At 38.0% G+C, this 27577-nt stretch overlaps 1 protein-coding gene across 1 annotated transcript; it reads left to right on the plus strand.

Moving 5' to 3' along the window:
* The first annotated feature begins 779 nt into the window (after nt 1–779).
* LOC101732829 (serotriflin) lies at nt 780–26894 on the plus strand. The gene is made up of 9 exons (XM_018094085.2): nt 780–860; nt 11112–11169; nt 13510–13571; nt 14843–14962; nt 16080–16170; nt 23577–23722; nt 23856–23950; nt 25978–26066; nt 26713–26894. Exons 1-9 carry the CDS (start codon nt 783–785, stop codon nt 26844–26846), a joined length of 873 nt encoding a protein of 290 aa, XP_017949574.2. The 5' UTR covers nt 780–782; the 3' UTR covers nt 26847–26894.
* Nucleotides 26895–27577: the final 683 nt, after the last annotated feature.

Genomic DNA, 27577 nt, shown 5'->3' on the forward strand with positions numbered 1-27577 from the left:
ACCCGATATCCCCACCTACGGGTGGGCGATATCGGGTAGCAAGTAGCTGAAAAAAATATACATTTGCGGCCATGGGGCAGTTGGTTCGGGGACCACATCAATGAGCTGATGCGGTCCCCGATCCGACTGGATTTTCTAACCTGGCCGATCGATATCTGGCCAATTTCAGGCCAGATATTGGTCGGCCAGGCCGCTCGGTTCTGCCCATACACGGGCCGATTAGCTGCTGAATCTGTCCAAGGGACCAATATCCGCAGCTACAATCGGCCCGTGTATGGCCACCTTTACACATACAACAGTTGATTAAAAAGTAGAATCCCACACTGGATATTGGAATCTATTTACACCTAATTGGCAGAAGCGATGGCGTGTCTCTGTTGGTTTTAGATGTTTTGTAACTGCTGGTATTGGATATTGTATCCTGAGTTTCAATTGGTCACAACTCCTATAAAAAGTCTTTACAGGTTGTTTGTCTTCTTTCAGCCCAGTCTAGAAGGTAATCCTACCTCTAGTCCATACAAATGTAGGGCCAGTTCAAACAGAAAGACTTTCACACACCCTGAACCCTACGGATAATCACCCAAACAAAAGTAGTAATTAGTGTAATCCTATTACTCATAGTAAGGGCAGACAGTGCATATTCGTTCCGCAGAGTGTGCTCCGTCCGTGCCCTGAAACACCAAGTAAGAATGTGTCATGTGGCAAGAGCCTTATGAAATGATAGAACCTCTTCAGAAGCTGAGGAAGCAATCAGGAAGCAATAACAGGCGGTCCCTATAAATATGATACTCACAGGCAGTTTCTTTATACAGCCTTCACCTCACCAGACAACTAGCAGCCAAGTTGCCTCCACCCTACAGGTAAGAATGACTTTGTACCTGACAGTGAAGGCTTTGTTCTTCTACATCTTCTTCTCATCTTCATATCATTATATGTTGATGATGACCTTGGTCTGGTTAGAGCAGTGACCCCCAACCAGTGGCTCGGGAGCAACGTGTTTCTCACCAACCCCTTGGATGTTGCTCCCAGTGGCCATATAGTAGGTGCTTATTTTTGAATTTTGGCTTGGAGACATTTTGAAGGCTTGAAGACCACGTGGGCTGCCAAATAGAGCCTTCTGCAGTCGGCCAGTCAGCATTGATTGTTGATTGGTTGCTGTAGACTGGCACCAAGGCTCTGTGGGTGCCAACCATAAAAGAAGCCTGTTATGCCCCAGTTATGCCCCAGTAATTGGTTCAAAGATTTTTGAAAAAAAATCCAGGTGGGTTTGCAGGTCTGTGTCAAGGCAAAACAAGTTTGGACTCTATGGGAAATGACCTACCCAAACTTTTTGAATAATGGGTTTGTGGATAATGGATCCCATACCTGTACTGATGGATATGGAACAGAGGCAGAATTATTAGGGAATAGTGATTGCAAGAACTGGTGATTCTCCTTTTACTCAGGGTCCTACAGATGGAAAAATGTGTCTCCTAATCCAAGTCTGACTCTCCCCATAGACTTTAATTAAGCTTTTACATAAAAAATCATGAGATACATTTATTAGAGATGATTCTTGCTCGGTCCAATGGCTTCATGTATACTGTAGATTGTCAGATATACCTGAAACACAGACAGGGAAAAAGCAGGGGAGGCTACCAATAGAAGGCTTTATAATTATTTATGATATAGGACAGCTCTAAGATTGTATCAATGCCTGCCTATTAATGACAGACATATAGATAGACAGAAGGATAGATAGACGATAGATAGATAGATAGATAGATGATAGATAGATAGATAGATAGATAGATAGATAGATAGATAGATAAAAAGATGGATGATGATAGATGATAGATAGATAGATAGATAGATAGATAGATATAGATAGATGATAGCTAGATAAATAGATAGATGATAGATAGATGGTAGATAGATAGATAGATGATAGATAGATAGATAGATAGATAGATAGATAGATAGATAGATAGATAGATAAAAAGATGGATGATGATAGATGATAGATAGATAGATAGATAGATAGATAGATAGATAGATAGATAGATAGATAGATGATAGATAGATGATAGATAGATATATAGATAGATGATAGATAGATGATAGATAGATGATAGATAGATAGATAGATGATAGATAGATAGATGATAGATGATAGATAGATAGATAGATAGATAGATAGATGATAGATAGATGATAGATAGATATATAGATAGATAGATAGATAGATAGATAGATAGATAGATGATAGATAGATGATAGATAGATGATAGATAGATAGATAGATGATAGATAGATAGATGATAGATGATAGATAGATAGATGATAGCTAGATAAATAGAAAGATGATAGATAGATGATAGATAGATAGATGATAGATAGATGATAGATAGATAGATAGATAGATAGATAGATAGATGATAGATAGATAGATAGATAGATAGATAGATAGATAGATAGATAGATAGATGATAGATAGATAGATAGATGATAGATAGATGATAGATAGATATATAGATGGATAGATAGATAGATAGATAGATGATAGATAGATGATAGATAGATGATAGATAGATAGATAGATAGATAGATAGATGATAGATGATAGATAGATATAGATAGATGATAGCTAGATAAATAGATAGATGATAGATAGATAGATAGATAGATAGATAGATAGATAGAAAGATAGATAGATAATAGATTTAGAATAATTTCTTCAGAGTTCCCAAACTTAGCACTAGGTGGCAGTATGTTACTTATGTTTTTCTCACAGACTGCACACATTATTTAATGGCATAAATGTAGCCAATACATACTTACATTTCTAAATATTCCAAATGTTATATTATTAGGCTAAACCACTGTTAAAAAAACTAATAAAAAAAGGCCACGAGCATGCTTTTGTATCCGTCCATTTTGAAGCACAGAGACTTGCAATTACTTGTTTGAATATCCAGGAGGGTTGGTGGGGGAGGCACATAGGTAGCCCCTCCCCTGCCCCCTAGGAAACCCCGTACAATCAAAATGTCATTATCACAAATCATATTTTATCCATATAAATATTATTGGCCTATTTCCATTTGGTTTCATCGAACTGTGATCGGATATTATCTCCTGTAATACGGCACAATATTGCCTGGGCTCTGTGCCATCCTGTAGCGCCAGTATAAATACACCACGGGGCACAGCCGCACAGCTACTACGGCACAAACAAATCCAACATTCATTTACATTATCTCTGCTTTATAGGATTCACGGGAAGGCAATAAACAAATAAAAGATCTTAATCTCTTTGCAATTAGCCAAAAGGTGTAAATAAATCATGTTAGTTCCCTTAATCTCCTTGTAATCCATCCATCTAATGAATCAGTGGTTTGTTAAGATCAAAAAGAAATAGCCAGACCCCGGGGGTCACACAGGGAGATCTGGGGCATTTGATTAGTGCTGCTCTTTGCACTTTCATTCCTTATCATAGGGACATATGTTTAAAATAGAAATACTGGGACCGGACCCTTGAAGTGTCACCTTGTGTTACTGCCCCTAGTGCAATTGCCGCCCTTTGAGGTCCACCATTTTGTCCAGGTCCCCCCTAAGCTTATATGAAGATTATAGATACATGACATACAGTTTGGTCATTTCCCTATGGAAACAAACTGTAAATTATATCCATATAAACAGTGCTTAGTGAAGTCATCAGTTTTAATCGGAGCTTAGTGATGTAATTCCTGTCACATGACTCACTAAAACTTGTATATGATAATAAATAAAGTACCCCCTGTTGTAAAATATGAGGATATTAGAAGTCACCTCAGAGTTCCGTGACCTGTATAAAAGATAGATAGATAGATAGATGATAGATAGATAGATAGATAGATAGATAATAGATAGATAGATAGATAGATAGATAGATAGATAGATAGATAGATAAAAAGATGGATGATGATAGATGATAGATAGATAGATAGATAGATAGATAGATAGATAGATGATAGATAGATAGATAGATAGATAGATAGATAGATGATAGATAGATAGATGATAGATAGATAGATGATAGATAGATAGATAGGTAGATAGATAGATAGATAGATGATAGATAGATAGATAGATAGATAGATAGATAGATAGATATAGGTAGATGATAGATAGATGATAGATAGATAGATAGATAGATAGATGATAGATAGATAGATAGATAGATGATAGATAGATAGATAGATAGATAGATAGATAGATAGATAGATAGATGATAGACAGATAGATAGATAGATGATAGATAGATAGATAGATAGATGATAGATAGATAGATAGATAGATAGATGATAGATAGATAGATAGATAGATGATAGATAGATAGATAGATAGATAGATAGATGATAGATAGATAGATAGATAGATAGATGATAGATAGATAGATGATAGATAGATAGATGATAGATAGATAGATAGATGATAGATAGATAGATAGATAGATAGATAGATGATAGATAGATAGATAGATAGATAGATAGATGATAGATAGATAGATAGATAGATAGATAGATAGATGATAGATAGATAGATAGATAGATAGATGATAGATAGATAGATAGATGATAGATAGATAGATAGATAGATAGATAGATAAATAGATAGATAGATAGATGATAGATAGATAGATAGATAGATGATAGCTAGATAAATAGAAAGATGATAGATAGATAGATAGATAGATAGATAGATAGATAGAAAGATAGATAGATAATAGATAGAATTATTTCTTCAGAGTTCCCAAACTTAGCACTAGGTGGCAGTATGTTACTTATGTTTTTCTCACAGACTGCACACATTATTTAATGGCATAAAGGTAGCCAATGGAAACAAACTGTAAATTATATCCATATAAACAGTGCTTAGTGATGTCATCAGTTATAATCGGAGCTTAGTGATGTAATTCCTGTCACATGACTCACTAAAACTTGTATATGATAATAAATAAAGTACCCCCTGTTGTAAAATATGAGGATATTAGAAGTCACCTCAGAGTCCCGTGACCTGTATAAAAGCTGAGATCATGTAGAATCAATGGGAACTGTCCGTTCTTCAACTGGAAGATCTTTGCTTCATGGTTTTAGAAGTTTTTGGGTGTTTTTAATGTTGACGTGTGCGACAATACAAAAAAGTTGCAGTTTTCATGCCTTTTTCTGCATATAAGACCATTATAGTGGAAAGTGATGATAAATGGGCCTCCAATTGTACATGTATGTGGCCATAATCAAAGGGAAAGGAAGACATAATAGGGTATAAAACAGCAGCAGGTGTGGGCATTCAGGCACTCAGGGATTTCCACAGGGGTCACAAAGTAAAAAAGTTAAAAAAAAAAGCTACATTAAAACATAAAGCATCTCCATAAGACCTTACGCATTTTGTGCCCTAGAGGGACTTAATTATGGGCAAAGGAAATGGGTATTTATAGTATAATCAAAAAAGGGAATATTAAAGAGAAACGGGGGCTCATTTATAAACTTTGGACAAATTTGCACCTCACGGTAACCCATAGCAACCAATCAGTGCTTAGATTATTGCAGCCAGCTGCAGGTTGAACACTGATTGGTTGCTTCCCAGGTACAAATTTACCCAGCGTTTATAAATAGAGATGCACCGAACCCATTATTTTAGGGTCTGGCTGGACCCTGAATCCTCTGTGAAAGATTAGAGCGAATACCGACCACGCCCATTTTTATGACCACACCCCCTTAGATACCAAAACCCATTTGGCAGGTTATGTCAAGTTTGAACACATTTCTGGGGGTCTCAAGGATCTTGTTTTATGTGTTACTACAATTTTGCCAATGAAGGTGAAGTTGCCCTTTAAAATGCAAGTCTCAGTTCCCCCAAGAGACCTGTTTAGCCTATTAAGAATCTAGGACTGCGGGCTGAGCACCAATCAATATGCTGTAATATAACTTACATTTATTGTAATAATTAGAACAGGGTTGGATTGGGGGTTGCAGGGGCCCTGCAGGTCGCGTCCCCCGCAGCCCATAACCCCCCGCAGAGCCCCCCTAACCCCCTGCTGAGCCCCCCCTAACCACCCGCAGGGTCCCCCACCTGAACGGTCGGCCGGGGGGGGGCGTCGGCAAGGGTCGGGTCTGGGCCGTCACTAGGGCCGGGGGCCCACTGGGTTTTTTCCCGGTGTCCCAGCGGCCCAGTCCGACCCTGAATTAGAACTACTAAAAGTTCATATAAACAACACAACTGTAGCCTCAGTGACAGATTTTTTGCTGCCGGGGTCAGTGACCCCCACCACCGACAACCAGATAGCATTTTAAACTACAAGCTGGAAAAAGGCAGAAAAGTAAGGCACACCATTTATTAATTAGCATTTTAATTGAAAACAATAGTTGGCACTTTGCACAGATTTTGCTGTCTAATTGCTTCAGCGGATGATATGATGTATTGCAATAAAAAGGTAATTAGTGGGCGAGACAATCAATAAATCACACTTGGTGCTGCTGAATGAACCAGTTGGGCACAGCCAGTGCCAATCACAGAGCTGAGATACTGAGCCCTTTGCTTTGGTTTTTGTTATGATTGCAAGTGTCTTGTGTTTAATCCCACTGGGAAGCCCTGTTCTATCGTATTTATGGTTGTTTCCAGAAATTTCCTATATACAGACTATAAATCAGGGGGGTTTAATCTTTATACACTTGACATGACTGAATTTAATTTGGATTTAGAGGTCATTTATGACCTGGAAGGCAGGGTGCAAAGTGCAAAGAACAGACTCAATCCGCCATGTTTTTGCACTTTGCATCCAGCCTTCCAACCTCCACTTGGGAGCACAGAGACCTGCAGCCATCCTTATGAATACAGCACTGCCTGCATTTGGCAGCACAGTATTCATTAGGCACCGTCTATCAGCCTTAACTTGCATATCATTCAGACACAGGCCACAATAGGGCCCTGTACTTAAGTTGCCCATACACTAACAGGCCCCTGTACTTAAGGTGCCCATACAACTTAATGCCCGTCGGTAGTGCCCATACATGGGCTGATTCTAGCCGACGGGCCTGCCTGACCAGTATCTGGCCTGAAATCGGCCAGATATCGATCGGGCAGGTTAAAAAATCTAGTTGGATTGGGAACCGCATCGACTCGTTGATGCGGTCCCCGAACCGACTTTGCCTATACCCTTCGTTATAATTTGATCATTTGGCCCCAGTGCCAAATGACCAAATTAGCCTGGACTCTCCCGATATCACCCACCCATAGGTGGGGGATATCGAGAGAAGATCCACTCACTTGGCTACATCGCCAAGCGAGCGGATCTGAAGGTGTATGGGGACCTTTACCCTTCCCTGCGCTATTGTGCCCCTTAGTGCTCTTCAACTTCTGTCCAGGGTCCTTATAAGTAATAAACTGCTTGTCTTGTATGTTTTAATTGCATAGTGCTTCTTATACTCTACATCCAGTGCCGAACGTTCAACAAATAGCAGATGAATCAGGCAGGTTGGGCGACCAAGGCAGTAACTGGAAGACAGAAAATAAAATGAATAACATTACAACAAAACCATTAAGTGTTAACAAGAGAAATGAAGTGCCTACAGAGCTCACATTCCAATTGGGTTGGCAACTCACAGACAAAAGTGAGAGCTATTCACAAGGATTCGTGACTTGGTTTAGCAGGCAGGTTTATAAGGTTAGTGATCATAGTTACATAGTTACATAGGGTTGAAAAAAGTCCAGAGTCCATCAAGTTCAACCCTTCCAAGTAAACCCAGCACACACACCCTATACTTACCTATCTATACACTCACATACATTAACTATATATACAACCACTAATACTAATCATGTTTCAGAAATTATACAGCATTTATATATAAGACTGTCTTGTTTGAGGAAACATTGTCCTCAAGGATGTCCATCTATTGGGCTTCCACTTATACCTGAGGTTCTTCCCTACTGGACCCTAGTCATCATCATCTAAGCCAGTGAGCTCCAACCAGTGGCTCAGGGCAACATGTTGCTCACCAACCCCTTTGATGTTGCTCTCAGGGGCCCCAAAGTAGGTGCCATTTCTACATTTCTGGCTTGGAGACAAGTTTTGGAAGCCCAGAGACACAGTTTTAACCCAAGCAGAGCCTCCTGCAGGCCAGCAGTCCCCCTGGGGCTACCCAATAGCCAATCACAGCCCTTATTTGGCACCCTCAAAGAAATGTTTTAATGCTTCTGTGGCTCAACAACACCTTTTACATCTGAATGTGGCTCACAAGTGAAAAAGCTTGGGGATCCCGGCTGTAAGCACAGCACATTGAATAATGTCTCTGGAACCAAAACCAACTTGTCAGGTTCTCTCTGTGGGGCCTTTTTGCTTGTCAAGCTGAAATATTGCAGGTGTATTGTAATTCTCTAAGGCGGGGCTCATTATGCAACAATTGATCAAAATGAAGGTGACTTCGATTAGAAAGACACAATGTTCACCTTTGAGTTAACTCATATGATGTAGAGAGTAATATTCTGAGACAACTTGCAATTGGTCTTCATTTTTTATTATTATGTAGTTTTTTTTTTAATTATTTCAATAATTGTTCAGCAACTCTTCAGTTTTGAGTTATAACAGCTATCTGGTTGCTAGGGTCCAAATTACCTTAGTAACTAGGGAGTAGTTTGAGTGAGATACAGATATATGAATAGAAGTGGGAGTGAATAGAAAAATAACAATAAAATTGTAGCCTCACAGAGCAATAGTTTTTGGCTGCCGGGGTCAGTGACCCCCATTTGAAAGCTACAAAGAGTTTGAAGAAATAATTAAAAAACTATAAGAAATAAATAATGAAGTTTAAGTTGCTTAGAATTAGTAATTCTATACCAAACTAAAAGTGAAATTCAAGGTGAACCACCCCTTTTAAAAGGCATAGTATTTTTCAAAAGACTGTTAATGTTAAGTGTTGTGATGAAACTCTTATTTCGGCTCCAATAGTAATCACCCGGGGCATTGTTTACAGCGATAAAGTAAAGTGAGTTGAATTCTGGAAGTTCTTGTTGCTATGGAGTTCATACAATGTATAGACAAATACCGGGCAGCTAATACATGTGCACGAATCATGGCACAAAAATTCAGGAGGAAACTCACAGTGGACCTTTGGTGAAGGTGGGATCTCAGGAACCTTCAGCAGAAGTCAACCATGTTTAAGCCAAGGACTATGTTCAGTAAACGGTTCCAGTAAATGTAAAGTTATTATCTACCCGCTATTCGCATAAACATATACCGGAACCATCCATCGGCACCTACCTCCTTCCCAACACAAAAGAAATGTGTATTTACATACAGTAGGCCTTTCCTACGGGTGCCAAAACATTGACAAGAAATTTACGACTGACTGCACTGACTGAACAGGTATTTTTATTTGCTTCTCAACGTTAGGCAAGGTTTTGGGTCAAGCCCATTGGTTGCCATCGCTGAGTGGGAAGATATAAGCAAATAGCATTGGCTCCAAGCCATGATCAACATCCACAACCTATGTATATGATTAGTGATGTCTGTATATTGTACTATTATATGATGGTAACTTTACTCCTAAGTCTTTAGGACGAGCACTATCTTCAGTGCCCACCAACTGGCATTCTGGGGGTAATGGAAAATACTGGAAAGTTGAGACTAACAAGACCAGGAGAAAAAGGGATCTTCACTAGATATCAGTTGGGTAAGCCTTAACTCTGCCCATGTATGGCCATTGGCCACCTTAGGAGAAAGATGCCACTGGCTTTTCAAAGTGACAATCCATCTCCTCATTGCCTTTCTCTTAAGGTGGCCAATGACCATACATGGCATAATTAAGCTGCCAATTCAGGCCCTTCAGACCTTCTCCAACAGGCCTACCCAACTGATATCTAGTGAAGATCCCTAGGACCAAATGATTGGATTAGTCCAATATCACCCAAAGGGGAAAAGATCCCCTTGTTTGGTGACTTCACCAAATGAATGGATCTTAAAGTGTATGGCCAGCTTTACTGTTTGGATTAAGAAGATGGTAAAGGGCAGCAAAGCAGCAGTTATGTTGAGATCAAGAAATATTTGGATATGGACTACCATTTCCAGTAAGTAAGGTTACTGTATATAGGGCTTTTTGGGCATGGTAGGGCAAAGAAGGACAGATTCTTTCACCGACACATTGGGAGTAATTGTAAGGGTGACTTTATATTGGTTGGGTGATGAGAAGGATGGACTGATGTGGTATATGGTGGCTCAGTAACAGTAGACAATGTTCTTGTGGCCCAGCATGGAGAGATATAGTAGAGATAATGGACAGTGTGCATTATGTTTAACAAACCAACAAACAGACTAATGCACTTAGTTCTCCAGTCCATGTGTCACTTTACACAAGGGATCCCCAACCTTTCTTACTCGTGAGCCACAGCCAAATGTAAAAAGACTTGGGGAGCAAAACAAGCACCATAAAAGTTCATGGAGGAGCCAAATAAGGGCTGTGATTGGCTATTAGGGGCCTCTATGCACCCTATCAGCTTACAGGGGCTTTATTTGGTAGGAAATCTTGTTTTTATACAACCAAAACTTGCCCCCAAGTCAGGAATACAAAAATAACTACCTGGTTTGGGGGCACTTAGAGCAACATCCAAGGGGTTGGGGAGTGAAATGTTGCCCTAGTGGTTGGGGATCACTGCTTTACAGTATAACTGTTGCCATTCCTAGGGTACACTAGAGTGGGGAATTCACAACCCAGAAGTCATGACCTTATCTATGTCATTGTTATTACTATTTATGAAAGTGTTTATGTAATGCTACATAGGATCAAGGTGTCCCATAACATATAATTTCCCTTTGAACTCAACCCAACACAGGAACAAAGTGAGAAGACTTTCACACACCCTGATCCCTACAGATAATCAACCAAACAAAAGTAGTAATTAGTGTAATACAATTATTCCTGGCACATTCAGACAATGCATATTCATTCTGCAGAGTGTGCACATTCCCTGCCCTCAAACGCCTTCCATGAACTTGGCATGAAGCACTTAGTGATATGGCGATAGCGCCTCTATAGGAACCATAGCAGCCAATAGGAGGTACGAGACATCCCTATAAATACAACCTTCTCTCCTATCAGCTTCACATCGCCAGAGAGACAATGCCCAGAGCAACAAACGCTCCCCTCCGACCTACAGGTAAGTCCTCCATTGCCTTTCTACATATCTGGGTATCCTTAGAATCTGATAGGCTGAAGCTGCTCTGGTTATTTGGGAATTCTAAAGAAAAATATGATGCAGAAATGAGTTGAATTTTTTGGCAGATATATTCAAAATGTCATTCTAAAAAAGAAGTTGCAATTACTAAACATATTATTGTGCCCATAGGGTGCACTTCAGCAGGGGGGACTGATAGTAACCAATATATAAAACTGATAATGGAGATATTTTATATATATATTATGTGTTGATACTTATACAGGGGTTGTTCACCTTCAGGTTAACTTTTAGTATGTTATAGAATGGCCTATCATTAGCAAGTTTTCAATTGGTCTTCATTTTTTATTAGTTAAAGTTTTTATGTTATTTCTTTCTGACTTCTTCTAACTCTTTCCAGCTTCCAAATGGGGGTCACTGACCCCAGCAGCCAAATAAACTATAAATAAAAATAATCATTTTATTGTTATAGTTACTTTTTATTACTTATCTTTCTATCTAGACCCTCCTCTATTTATATCCTTGTCTCTCTTTCAAACCAATGCCTGGTTGCTAGATTGAATTGGACCCTAGCAACCAGTTTGCTGCTGAAATTCCAAACTGGGGAGCTGCTGAGCAAAAAGCTAAATAACTCAAAATTTGCAAATAATAAAAAATGAAGACCAATTGCAAATTGTCTCGGAACAGCAGTCTCTCATATTAAAGTTAATTTAAAGGTGCACAATCCCATAAAGCCACGTACACTGGGCGTTATATGGAGAATACTGGACTTTGTGCTGGCAGATACAAAAATACATTTAAGAAGTTTGGTAGCCCTTTCAGCATGTAATAAAATACAACTAATTGCATTAATACTCAGAGTTCAATGGTACTCAAGGCATAGTGTACTATAGAATACTATATGTATGCATTTTTAAAGGGGATATTAAATATATTTTGTTTAGGGAATTTAGATTTTACCATATCCTTTGCTCATATTGATGGAATCCCAGTAAAAAGCAGCTCTTTGTATAAACATAACAACCAAAGTAATTAGAGAGCAGCAGCACCCAGAAATCTAATGAGTATTAGGGGGTGTGAATGATCAAAAATGTCATAATAGGGGAAAAGAAGTAAAGTGATTTGGCAGAAAATTAAAAATACTGGGGTTCATTTATAAAGACTGGGAAAATTTGCACCTGGACGGTAACCTGATAGCAACCAATCAGTGATTAACCTTTTTCATCCAGCTGCAGGTTGAACAGTAACAGCTAATACCTGATTGGTTGCCATAGGTTACTGTCCAGGTGCTATTTTGCCCAGTCTTTATAAATGACCCCCTGTATGTCCAATTTATTTAAAACCACCAACCAGTCACTTTCAAAATGCTTATTCAGCATTATACCACAGGGGTGAGGGATACCAATAGAGATGTAGCGAACTGTTCGCTGGCGAACTAATTCGCGCGAACATCGGTTTTTCGCGGACTTTTGCTGATGTTCGCCGCGTTTTTTCGCCTTGGTTTTTCCGCCGCGTTTTTTCGCTTCGTTTTATCGCCTATGCATATACATAGGAATAGCTTGCGTTTTTTTTTTTGGCGTTATTTTTTTTGCGTTTTTTTTTTTTTGCGTTATTTTTTGCGGTTTTTTTTTGGCGCTTTTTTTTGGCGTTTTTTTTACAAGTATTTTTCAGAGAAGTTTTTGCCCTTGATCCCCCTCCTGCATGCCACTGTCCAGGTGGTGGCACCCTTTAAACAACTTTAAAATCAGTTTTCTGGCCAGAAATGGCTTTTCTAGGTTTTAAAGTTCGCCTTCCCATTGAAGTCTATGGGGTTCGCAAAGTTCGCGAATATTCACGAGTTTTGGCGAAAGTTCGCGAACGGGTTCGCGAACATTTTTGCGCGGGTTCGCTACTTCCCTAGATACCAATAGAAGAATTCAATATTGCGTCTCAAAATGGTTCAAACACTACAATTGTGGGTCACGTGTATTCATATTATCCTCCCCGGCCCATTGTATTCTCCCCCTGCCCATTAGCACCCCATTCCCCTCCCCTTATTATGGAAGTTAACACTTTCGGCACAAATAAGTGACACCTGCCTGCCAGAAACTGAATTGATTGGACATACTATCATTAATATTTAATCATTATTTAATAAAAGTTAAGTTGTAGGATTTTCCCCCAAGAGGGCTGAGATTTACTATACTAGAGGGTGGGGCAAAAATGTCTCTTGATCTCTTTACTTCTTTTCCTCCATTATGACATTGTATAAACATCTTGCCCGATAGGATGGGCATGTACAGTACAAGGAAATATATCCAGTAACCAAACCTGTTGTTCCAGGGACAATGATGCCGCTCGTTGTCCTCTGTATCTTGTTCTTCTCGCAGTATGGAGCCGTGCCGGTATGTAACAAACATACAATACAATGTCATTTATAGAATTTGTAGTTACATAACCCCCTTCCCAACATTTTTTTGGGGCGGTAGACTCACAAATGGAATCCTTGTTATTATGGCAGCAGAAGACTACCCTGATCAGTAAGGATCTCCCCAGTCTGTAGAATCTGAGGGGACTTCTGTATCTTCATCCACAATTCTATTTCATATTAAATTCCCCGACTTCTTGAGAATATCTTCTTACTGTTGCCCTTTGGACATGATGGAAACTAGTCTTCTGTGAAATTGGTTGTTGTCTTCTTCTGCAACCCCCAGCCCATGTCTCCTACTCAGTCTGAATCACTTCACCTTCTATGATTCTACAAGTCCAAGTTGCAAGCAAGGGTTCTGGTTCCTCTTCCTCTGTTCACCAGTTTAACCAAATAGATGTTTGGGAGGTTAAAGGGATAATGGGAAAACATGTTTGTTACAAAACCCATCAGTTAATAGAGCTTCTCCAGCAGAATCCTGCATTGTAATCTGTTTTTCGCATGGGGCTAGCCATATTCTTCATTTCCCAGGGTGCTACAGCCATGTGACCTGTGCTCTGATAAACTTCACTCACACTTTACTGCTGTGCTGCAAGTTGGTGTGATATCCCCCCCCCCCCCTCACCCCCAGCAGCCGATCAGCAGAACAATGGGAAGGGAGCAAGATAGCAGCTCCCAGTAGGTATCAGAATAGCACTCAATAGTAAGAAATCCAAGTCCGGCTTGGGACTCCTCCAGTTACATGGGAGTAGGAGAAACAATAGGTTAGCTGAAAGCAGTTCTAATGTGTAGCGCTGGCTGAAAGCTCAGACTCAGGCACAATGCACCGAGATGGCGCCTACACACCAATATTACAGCTACAAATACATTTGTTGGTTCAAGAATAAAATGTGACTAGGTTGAGTTTTAGAGTGTCAAAGAATAAACCTCCCTTTTTGCTGCTTTCTGTTCTGTTTTTTCCTTTTCTGTTGTTTTTACTCCTTTCAATTTTGCTTTTACCTTTAGGTCTGTTTTCACTTTTAGCTCCTCCCCTAGTTTATCTCACATTATTTATCCCTCCTTTTGTAGTTCAGCCACAGACTTGGTCTCACATGAGAGGCTAACACTAGTCTGGGATGGTTGGTTATTAGTTTGAATGCTTAATTATGTCCAATCATTTAGCACATCTTTAAAAATGCCAATGGTTTATCAAAAGATTTGGACACAATTCCAGATACTGCACCAACATAAACCCATAACCTTTTTCAGATTATTGTTCCATATGAAACACAATCCACAGACAATGCCACCAACAGACAGATCATTGTTGACGTACACAACAGATGGAGAGGGAACGTGACTCCGACTGCCATGAATATGCTGAAAATGGTAATGGCTTCCAAGGCACGGAACTCTGGGGGGGGGTGGAAAAACTATTAAACACTGTTAGCAATAATATGGCAAAAATTGGTAGCTTTTCCCATTGCCCATCTGAAATCCAGGTGACTACTTCAAGTACAGGTACTGTTTTATTATTACAGAGAAAAGGGAATCATTTAACCATTAAATAAACCCAATAGGGCTGTTCTGCCCCAATAAGGGGTAATTATATCTTAGTTGGGATCAAGTACAGGTACTGTTTTATTATTACAGAGAAAAGGGAATCATTTAACCATTAAATAAACCCAATAGGGCTGTTCTGCCCCCAATAAGGGGTAATTATATCTTAGTTGGGATCAAGTACAGATACTGTTTTATTATTACAGAGAAAAGGGAATCATTTAACCATGAAATAAACCCAATAGGGCTGTTCTGCCCCCAATAAGGGGTAATTATATCTTAGTTGGGATCAAGTACAGATACTGTTTTATTATTACAGAGAAAAGGGAATCATTTAACCATGAAATAAACCCAATAGGGCTGTTCTGCCCCAATAAGGGGTAATTATATCTTAGTTGGGATCAAGTACAGGTACTGTTTTATTATTACAGAGAAAAGGGAATCATTTAACCATTAAATAAACCCAATAGGGCTGTTCTGCCCCAATAAGGGGTAATTATATCTTAGTTGGGATCAAGTACAGGTACTGTTTTATTATTACAGAGAAAAGAGAATCATTTAACCATGAAATAAACCCAATAGGACTGTTCTGCCCCCAATAAGGGGTAATTATATCTTAGTTGGGATCAAGTACAGGTACTGTTTTATTATTACAGAGAAAAGGGAATCATTTAACCATGAAATAAACCCAATAGGACTGTTCTGCCCCCAATAAGGGGTAATTATATCTTAGTTGGGATCAATTACAGGTACTGTTTTATTATTACAGAGAAAAAGGGAATCATTTTTAAAATTTAGAACTATTTGCTTCTAATAGAGTCTATGGGAGATGGCTTCCTGTAATTTGGAACTTTCTGTATAACAGGTTTCCACATAACTGATCCCATACCTTTAATATATATACTGGTATGTAAATATTTGCCACTTTGTGTTTTACTTTTTGTAGGAATGGAATGATGAAGCAGCAAAAAAAGCGGAGATATGGGCTAGAACCTGCAACCAGTTTCATAACCCAGCGTCACAGCGCAATATTACTAGTACGTACAACACTTTCTGGGCGCTACAAGCATTAGAAGGCTAGAAAGATCAAAAAATATTATGGGGCTCATTTAAGCCAGCAAGTGCAGTTCAGTCGGATCACAGTCATTTGTGCATGAAAATCCCTTTCATGAAAGGAGAAGGAAAGGTAAATACTAAGTAAGCTTTATCAGAAAGGTCTATGTAAATACAGCCATAAGCACTCACAGAAACGCTGCACTGAGTCCTCTGTCAAAAGAAACACAGGATTTCTTGTCTCCATTTGTGTAAACATGTTCTTCAGTATCATCAGTATCTTCCTCTCTCAGAAAAATCCTTCCAGGGGCCAGAGTCTAGGCAGTTCTCTCCTTTCTCCCTCTCTCCCTACCTTCTCCTGCTCCCCATCCCAACTCTGTGTAATCTGAGCTACCAGCAGCTAGAGCTGCAGCAGGAAGCTACTGAGACCAAGCTAAAATGGCAACTGCTATCTTAAATAGTGATAAGCGAATCTGTCCAGTTTGGCTTAGCCATAAAAATCGCATAATGGTAAGAAAATTCACAAAATGGCGGAAAATTTGCGAAATGCATTTGATGGACTATTTTTTTTGTTGCCCACCCATGTCTATTTTTTGTCGCCCTTTTTTGTCGTCCGCGCTTTTTGGACGTGACCGTGCCTTTTTTTTTTACGTGACTACGCCCAATTTGTATGCAACCGCACCCAATTTGACGCAACCACACCCCTTTTTGACGTGCAACAACCGCGGCAAATTTTCACTGAGGTTTTGCGAAACAATTTGCCAAGGGCGCAATGCGGAAATTCATTGCAAATCCTTGCCTGGCGAAACAATTCGCTCATCATTAATCTTAAACAAACAGAGGGAGCTTCTAGGGCTGTTTTCTCAGGTATGGTAAAGCTTTCTAAAGATTAAATATAGGGTTGTAGCTTGCACTAATGTGGCTAATCAATTGGCAAGTAAATGCCAAAATGACTTTCCTTCTCCTTTTAAGGTACCTATGTCAAAATGCACTCGGTGCCACTCAGTCCTCCCTTCCTTTTCTTCTGAATCAAGCACTATTGCACATTTTGGCGAATCGGACATAGTTGCTGTAGGTGCAGCCCAATTGCTCCAAGCGCATTGCCCCCTTGCAACCTCCATTTCAACTGCGCCCAAAATTGTCATTTCCTCGCTGCACTTACAGAGGTAAATGAGCCCGGTGGAAGGCACGGTGCAAAGTTCAAAAAATGGGCACAAATCTGTCATTATTTTGCACACTTCCAGCTTAAATGAACTGCCGCTTATTAAAATGAATGACATTTATGAAGGGAAAGATAATGTATATAATTACACAGTGGCAAAGAGAATGTACAAAAAAGCATAAGTATTGTGTCATCGATATACATATTAATTCAGGGATTATTATACACGGACTCAAGAAGCAACATGTCCTCTAGCCAAGCCCTTCTCTGATCCCTGATACTAATGCTGGATTATTTATGTATTAAATTAGTCTTCTGTTCAGACCTGAACAAATCACAATCAGTGCCAGGTTTCTATGCAGATACCGACACAGCAACCAGCCCTTCCCTTATTGTTACCAGATCTCTTTTATCTGTAACATGAACCAAGGGGGTAGTGACTTTTGGAGTTCCTTCCAATTGAGAAGATGCTCGGGGGAATACAGAGTGAGCGAATGGTTAGTGATGAGCAAAATGTTTTGGCAGGCATGGATTCACGGTGAATTTCCGTGTTTTGCCATTAGCGGATTGTTTCGTAAACGGATAAAAAAATTTGCCGCGAAAAAATTCGCCGCACGTCCAAATATTGTCACCGACGTCAAAAAAGAATAGCCGTGCGACAAAAGAATAGCCGCGGGCGACAAAATAATAGCCGTGGGCGACAAAATAATAGCCGCGGGCGACAACAGAATAGTCGCGGCCGACAAAAGAATAGCCGTGCGACAAAATAATAGCTGCGTGACAAAATAATAGCTGCGGGCGACAAAAGAATAGTCGCGTGCAACAAAAGAATAGCCGTGCGACAAAATAATAGCCGCGGGCGTCAAAAGAATAGTCGCGGGCGACAAAAGAATAGCCGTGCAACAAAATAATAGCTGCGGGCGACAAAAGAATAGCCGTGTGACAAAATAATAGCCGCAGGCGACAATTTTTTTTGCCGCACAACATTTTCACCGTTTCGCGGATCTTGATGAAAGATTCGCGAATTTTTCGGCGAAATGAAACGGAACAGATTCGCTCATCACTACTAATTTCAATTAGAGAAATTCAAAGAGGGGGATCAAAGTGACTGTATTGTGGCCCCGAAAGAGAAACAAATGGAGGTTATTTTCTGATGTTCTGTAACTTAATGTTTGCACATAATTAGATGGGCCTGTCCCTCTGTATTGTACATTGTAATGGCGCCTGGTCATGGAATAGGGTTGCCACTAGTGATAAGCGAATGTTTTCGACAGGCTTGGATTTGCAGCGAATTTTTGCATTTCGACATTGGTGAATTGTTGTGCTAATCTTCCTTAAAAAATTGGCCACGGAAAAATTTGGTGCGCATAAAAAAACTTTGACACGAATCAAATTGGGTGTGGTCGCATTGAAAAAGTTTGCGGTTGCGTAAAAAAAAAAGCGCATACGACAAAAAAAGGCGGGCAACAAAAAAACTTGGGCGACTAGTGATGAGCAAATCTGTCCCGTTTCGCTTTGCCACAAAATGGCAAAAAATTAGCAAAATGCATTTGTTGCGTGTCTATTTTTTGTCACCCATGTCTATTTTTTCTTGGCAACTTCTATTTTTTGTCGCACGTGCTTCTTTACACGACTGCGCCACTTTTTAAGCGAGCACACCCAATTTGATGCACAACTAATTTTTCCGCTGCAAATTTTCACAGAAGTTTCGAAAACGATTTGCAAATGACAAAATGTGGAAATTCGCTACGAATCCATGCCTGGTGAAAAAAATCGCTCATCACTATGGGCGACAAATGCGTTTTGCAAATTTTTCACCGTTTGGTGAATTTTATGGCAAAGCGAAAAGGGACAGATTCACTCATCACTAGTTGCCACCTGTCCAGTTTTGACCCAGACAGGGCTATCCATGTCAAAACTGCCTGCCCGATTTTCCAAATTATGAAAAATGGGCAGGACTCGCCGAGATTGTAGCCCCTCCCCATGATGTCCCCATCCCTGTGACATCACTGGCAACCGATCTCCACCCCCTGCCCAGAGAAGGAAGTTGGCAGAGGTGGAACCATGACACGGGCAGATTTTAGCAGGTCCTTCAGACCAATTTGGCAGCTCATCGGATCAGGGGCCACATCAGCTTGCTGAAACAGTCCTTGGTCCGGTGGCTCCTAAGGGCCAAATGATCAAACTACTCCGATACTGGCCACCTTAGGTGGGCATATCGGGAGAAAGATCTACTCGTTCAGTGACTTCTCCAAACGAGCAGATCTAATAGTGTATGGCCACCTTTAGAGATTGGTTTTGAATAGATTGCTGGTATAAATGCGCATGATCCCCATTCCCTTTGTGCTCAGCATTAATAGGCGCAGCACACTTGCGCCTAAACAACTGGGCACACGTTAAACATGAGAAGTAATGTCAGATTTCTATTCTGTTGTGTCCATATTGCCACCAAATACATGAACAGTTCAACAGTGTTCACTTTGCAATGTTGCTAAAATTCCATGAAAAAAAAGCTGCATTGTGGGAAAAGAAACATGGTCAAATAAATAGGGTATTTAGTTAAAAATGCCAAAATGACATTTATATTCTATATATACAGGATAGTGTGCCATTTATATTCTATATATACAGGATAGTGTGCCATTTATATTCTATATATACAGTATAGTGTGACATTTATATTCTATATATATATACAGGATAGTGTGCCATTTATATTCTATATATACAGGATAGTGTGACATTTATATTCTATATATACAGTATAGTGTGACATTTATATTCTATATATACAGGATAGTGTGACATTTATATTCTATATATACAGGATAGTGTGCCATTTATATTCTATATATACAGGATAGTGTGACATTTATATTCTATATATACAGTATAGTGTGACATTTATACTCTATATATATACAGGATAGTGTGCCATTTATATTCTATATATACAGGATAGTGTGACATTTATATTCTATATATACAGGATAGTGTGACATTTATATTCTATATATACAGTATAGTGTGCCATTTATATTCTGTATATACAGGATAGTGTGACATTTATATTCTATATATACAGGATAGTGTGCCATTTATACTCTATATATACAGGATAGTGAGACATTTATATTCTATATATACAGGATAGTGTGACATTTATACTCTATATATACAGGATAGTGTGCCATTTATATTCTATATATACAGGATAGTGTGACATTTATATTCTATATATACAGGATAGTGTGCCATTTATACTCTATATATACAGGATAGTGAGACATTTATATTCTATATATACAGGATAGTGTGACATTTATACTCTATATATACAGGATAGTGTGCCATTTATATTCTATATATACAGGATAGTGTGACATTTATATTCTATATATACAGGATAGTGTGCCATTTATACTCTATATATACAGGATAGTGTGACATTTATATTCTATATATACAGGATAGTGTGCCATTTATACTCTATATATACAGGATAGTGTGACATTTATATTCTATATATACAGGATAGTGTGCCATTTATACTCTATATATACAGGATAGTGAGACATTTATATTCTATATATACAGGATAGTGTGACATTTATACTCTATATATACAGGATAGTGTGACATTTATATTCTATATATACAGGATAGTGTGACATTTATACTCTATATATACAGGATAGTGTGACATTTATATTCTATATATACAGGATAGTGTGCCATTTATACTCTATATATACAGGATAGTGTGACATTTATATTCTATATATACAGGATAGTGTGCCATTTATATTCTATATATACAGGATAGTGTGACATTTATATTCTATATATACAGTATAGTGTGCCATTTATATTCTGTATATACAGGATAGTGTGACATTTATATTCTATATATACAGTATAGTGTGACATTTATATTCTATATATACAGGATAGTGTGACATTTATATTCTATATATACAGGATAGTGTGACATTTATATTCTATATATACAGTATAGTGTGACATTTATATTCTATATATACAGGATAGTGTGACATTTATATTCTATATATACAGGATAGTGTTACATTTATATTCTATATATACAGTATAGTGTGACATTTATATGCTATATATACAGTATAGTGTGACATTTATATTCTATATATACAGTATAGTGTGACATTTATATTCTATATATACAGGATAGTGTGCCATTTATATTCTATATATACAGTATAGTGTGCCATTTATATTCTATATATACAGGATAGTGTGCCATTTATATTCTATAAATACAGGATAGTGGGACATTTATATTCTATATATACAGTATAGTGTGACATTTATATTCTATATATACAGGATAGTGTGACATTTACTGTATATTCTATATATACAGGATAGTGTGACATTTATATTCTATATATACAGTATAATGTGACATTTATATTCTATATATACAGGATAGTGTGCCATTTATATTCTATATATACAGGATTGTGTGCCATTTATATTCTATATATACAGGATAGTGTTACATTTACTGTATATTCTATATATACAGGATAGTGTGACATTTATATTCTATATATACAGGATAGTGAGACATTTATATTCTATATATACAGGATATTGGGACATTTATATTCTATATATACAGGATAGTGTGCCATTTATATTCTATATATACAGGATTGTGTGCCATTTATATTCTATATATACAGGATTGTGTGCCATTTATATTCTATATATACAGTATAGTGTGCCATTTATATTCTATATATACAGTATAGTGTGACATTTATATTCTATATATACAGTACAGTGTGACATTTATATTCTATATATACAGTATAGTGTGACATTTATATTCTATATATACAGGATAGTGTGCCATTTATATTCTATATATACAGGATAGTGTGCCATTTATATTCTATATATACAGTACAGTGTGACATTTATATTCTATATATACAGTATAGTGTGACATTTATATTCTATATATACAGTACAGTGTGACATTTATATTCTATATATACAGGATAGTGTGCCATTTATATTCTATATATACAGGATAGTGGGACATTTATATTCTATATATACAGGATAGTGAGACATTTATATTCTATATATACAGGATATTGGGACATTTATATTCTATATATACAGGATAGTGTGACATTTATATTCTATATATACAGGATAGTGTGCCATTTATATTCTATATATACAGGATAGTGGGACATTTTTATTCTATATATACAGGATAGTGAGACATTTATATTCTATATATACAGGATAGTGTGACATTTATATTCTATATATACAGGATATTGGGACATTTATATTCTATATATACAGGATAGTGTGACATTTATATTCTATATATACAGGATAGTGTGACATTTATATTCTATATATACAGGATAGTGTGACATTTATATTCTATATATACAGGATAGTGTGACATTTATATTCTATATATACAGGATAGTGTGACATTTATATTCTATATATACAGGATATTGGGACATTTATATTCTATATATACAGGATAGTGTGACATTTATATTCTATATATACAGGATAGTGTGACATTTATATTCTATATATACAGGATAGTGTGACATTTATATTCTATATATACAGTATAGTGTGCCATTTATATTCTATATATACAGGATAGTGTGACATTTATATTTTATATATACAGTATAGTGTGCCATTTATATTCTGTATATAAAGGATAGTGAGACATTTATATTCTATATATACAGTATAGTGTGCCATTTATATTCTGTATATAAAGGATAGTGAGACATTTATATTCTATATATACAGGATAGTGAGACATTTATATTCTATATATACAGGATAGTGTGACATTTATATTCTATATATACAGGATAGTGTGACATTTATATTCTATATATACAGGATAGTGTGAGTGGGCCCCTAAGCTCAGGTAAGTGCCAGCAATCAGGGAATCAGCAGAAAAGAAGATGGGGGGCTACTGGGGCACCTTTGGGGGCACAGATCTTCCCTGCTAAAGGCCTGTGGGTGCCTTGGGCTGGTACAGGAGCCCAAAACATAATGTACAATGTTTCTGCCCTACTTCTATAGTTAGGCTTTAGTTCTCCTTTAATGCAGGTTAGGGATTTCCATGCCTGGTGCTTATATGCCCCCAGCTCTCAGCCCCTTTATTATTTACTTACATTTTAGATTTTTCGTGTGGGCAAAATCTCTTCATGGCGTCTTATAGCACCACTTGGGAGGCAGCCGTTACAGCGTGGTTCGATGAAATTAAGGATTTCGATTTTGGAAAAGGACCAAAAACCTTTGGCGCACTTATAGGACATTATACCCAGGTAAGTCCCGTACTGTAGGGTTACCCTATCCCCAGCTTGTGGTCCCTCCCCATAGCCTTACGCTTGGGCTCCAGTTTTCAATGGATATGGTATTGTCAGTTGATGAATGATTTATCCCATTTAACCCTTGCAGGGGGCGTGGTACAATTCCCGCATGGTGGGTTGCTATGAATTTGAATGTCCTAATGCCGAATACAGATATTACTACGTTTGTCACTACTGCCCGGCGTAAGTCTATTGGCGTTACTCTCCTTTCCTTGTGTAGGGAACTGGTGCAATAGCTACACCTTTTTTCAGCCCTTAGTACAGGTATAGGACCTATTATCCAAAATGCTCGGGACCCGGGGCTTTCTGGATAAGGGATCTTTCCTCAATTTGGATCTCCATGCCTTATGTCTACTAAAAAATCATTTAACCATTAAATAAATCAGTCCTATTGGGTTTATTTAATGGTTAAATGATTCCCTTTTCTCTGTAATAATAAAACAGTACCTGTACTTGATCCCAACTAAGATATAATTACCCCTTATTGGGGCAGAACAGCCCTATTGGGTTTATTTAATGGTTAAATGATTCCCTTTTCTCTGTAATAATAAAACAGTACCTGTACTTGATCCCAACTAAGATATAATTACCCCTTATTGGGGCAGAACAGCCCTATTGGGTTTATTTCATGGTTAAATGATTCCCTTTTCTCTGTAATAATAAAACAGTACCTGTACTTGATCCCAACTAAGATATAATTACCCCTTATTGGGGGCAGAACAGCCCTATTGGGTTTATTTCATGGTTAAATGATTCCCTTTTCTCTGTAATAATAAAACAGTACCTGTACTTGATCCCAACTAAGATATAATTACCCCTTATTGGGGGCAGAACAGCCCTATTGGGTTTATTTAATGGTTAAATGATTCCCTTTTCTCTGTAATAATAAAACAGTACCTGTACTTGATACCAACTAAGATATAATTACCCCTTATTGGGGGCAGAACAGCCCTATTGGGTTTATTTAATGGTTAAATGATTCCCTTTTCTCTGTAATAATAAAACAGTACCTGTACTTGATCCCAACTAAGATATAATTACCCCTTATTGGGGGCAGAACAGCCCTATTGGGTTTATTTAATGGTTAAATGATTCCCTTTTCTCTGTAATAATAAAACAGTACCTGTACTTGATACCAACTAAGATATAATTACCCCTTATTGGGGCAGAACAGCCCTATTGGGTTTATTTAATGGTTAAATGATTCCCTTTTCTCTGTAATAATAAAACAGTACCTGTACTTGATACCAACTAAGATATAATTACCCCTTATTGGGGGCAGAACAGCCCTATTGGGTTTATTTCATGGTTAAATGATTCCCTTTTCTCTGTAATAATAAAACAGTACCTGTACTTGATCCCAACTAAGATATAATTACCCCTTATTGGGGGCAGAACAGCCCTATTGGGTTTATTTAATGGTTAAATGATTCCCTTTTCTCTGTAATAATAAAACAGTACCTGTACTTGATACCAACTAAGATATAATTACCCCTTATTGGGGCAGAACAGCCCTATTGGGTTTATTTAATGGTTAAATGATTCCCTTTTCTCTGTAATAATAAAACAGTACCTGTACTTGATACCAACTAAGATATAATTACCCCTTATTGGGGGCAGAACAGCCCTATTGGGTTTATTTCATGGTTAAATGATTCCCTTTTCTCTGTAATAATAAAACAGTACCTGTACTTGATCCCAACTAAGATATAATTACCCCTTATTGGGGCAGAACAGCCCTATTGGGTTTATTTAATGGTTAAATGATTCCCTTTTCTCTGTAATAATAAAACAGTACCTGTACTTGATCCCAACTAAGATATAATTACCCCTTATTGGGGCAGAACAGCCCTATTGGGTTTATTCAATATTCAAATGATAAATATGATCAGCTAAAATTTATAAGAATCAATAAAATTCATTCAAAAGTCAAATAGGCTTCCCAGTTCATTTATGTTCCAAAAATCAGTTATTTCAATTCCTTAAGTATTGATAATTGAGGATATGTGAGTAAATAGATGATTAAAACACAATATAACACGTGTAGACTTCACCCTTTTTAACTGTAAATTAGGAACACGTTTATCTGGTCAAAATCTTGGGGCACTGCCTGAATAAAGGGTAACTAAACCTTCAGTCCCCTTCACTAAAAAGAAAAGAAACTGCAGATTATACAGTAAGTTATTTATCTAACCAATATATTGTTTTAGGGGAAATATTGAAGGGAAACAGTTTACCCCATACAAAATCGGTCCGACATGTGGAGACTGCCCAAAGTCATGTGAAAATGGCGTATGCAGTAAGTAACATTATGGGATCATGTGATATTTTATTAATGTACCCCCTACTTTAAATGATAAGGATATTAGCTGTCACTGAGGGGTTCTGTGCCCATATAAAGGCACAAGGCTGCAGGCTGAGTTATACAGGGAACTCTGAGTATCACTCATGTATTATAAGGGATAATGTACCCCCTACTGTAAATGATAAGGATATTAGCAGTCACTGAGGGGTTCTGTGCCCATATAAAGGCACAAGGCTGCAGGCTGAGTTATACAGGGAACTCTGAGTATCACTCATGTATTATAAGGGATAATGTACCCCCTACTGTAAATGATAAGGATATTAGCAGTCACTGAGGGGTTCTGTGCCCATATAAAGGCACAAGGCTGCAGGCTGAGTTATACAGGGAACTCTGAGTATCACTCATGTATTATAAGGGATAATGTACCCCCTACTGTAAATGATAAGGATATTAGCAGTCACTGAGGGGTTCTGTGCCCCCCATATAAAGGCACAAGGCTGCAGGCTGAGTTATACAGGGAACTCTCCCTTCCCTTACTGGAACCATTATTTCCTGTACAGATAACTGTGAGACTGTGTATCCGGCTATACAGAATATTATTTGGTTTGAATTATTTAATTTGACTTTTTTTTCCTTACAGCCAACTACTGCCCACATCCCATTAATTACGACAACTGCCAGGAGTTAACTACGAAGTATTCGTGCAGCAAATACCCAGAACTCCAGGACGACTGCCCGGCCCACTGCCGCTGCACCAACAATGAAATTATATAATCCGCCGCTTCTGGGTTTCCCATATAAATAAACATACTTGGTAGCCAACGTGATTCTCTTTTATTTTAATCAAAAGACTGTTATTATATTAAATTTGCATCATTTTTGCAATGTGATTACCGAATGTTAATTTACATGGCAGAAGCTGTGTCTAATGATGGATTTGGCACTAATAGCCACACCCTCTTCCCTGCCCAGTGCGCCAGATGCATTGATAACACAATCTACTAGAACAGAACCCAGACATACGGGATATTTGCTCATGTCTGGCATCAGTTACCCACGAAACTATCATACACATAAGGAACAAAATCAGGACCTTCTTTAGTTGGGAATTGTATCCCCATACGGGGCGCAGATTGGGATTCGGATAGGATTGTTCTGCCCCAATAAGGGGTAATTATATCTTAGTTGGGATCAAGTACAGATACTGTTTTATTATTACAGAGAAAAGGGAATCATTTAACCATTAAATAAACCCAATAGGGCTGTTCTGCCCCCAATAAGGGGTAATTATATCTTAGTTGGGATCAAGTACAGGTACTGTTTTATTATTACAGAGAAAAGGGAATCATTTAACCATTAAATAAACCCAATAGGGCTGTTCTGCCCCCAATAAGGGGTAATTATATCTTAGTTGGGATCAAGTACAGGTACTGTTTTATTATTACAGAGAAAAGGGAATCATTTAACCATTAAATAAACCCAATAGGGCTGTTCTGCCCCCAATA

This window comes from Xenopus tropicalis, chromosome 5 (genome assembly GCF_000004195.4).
Source record: "Xenopus tropicalis strain Nigerian chromosome 5, UCB_Xtro_10.0, whole genome shotgun sequence".
In the NCBI taxonomy this organism is placed as follows: Eukaryota; Metazoa; Chordata; class Amphibia; order Anura; family Pipidae; genus Xenopus; species Xenopus tropicalis.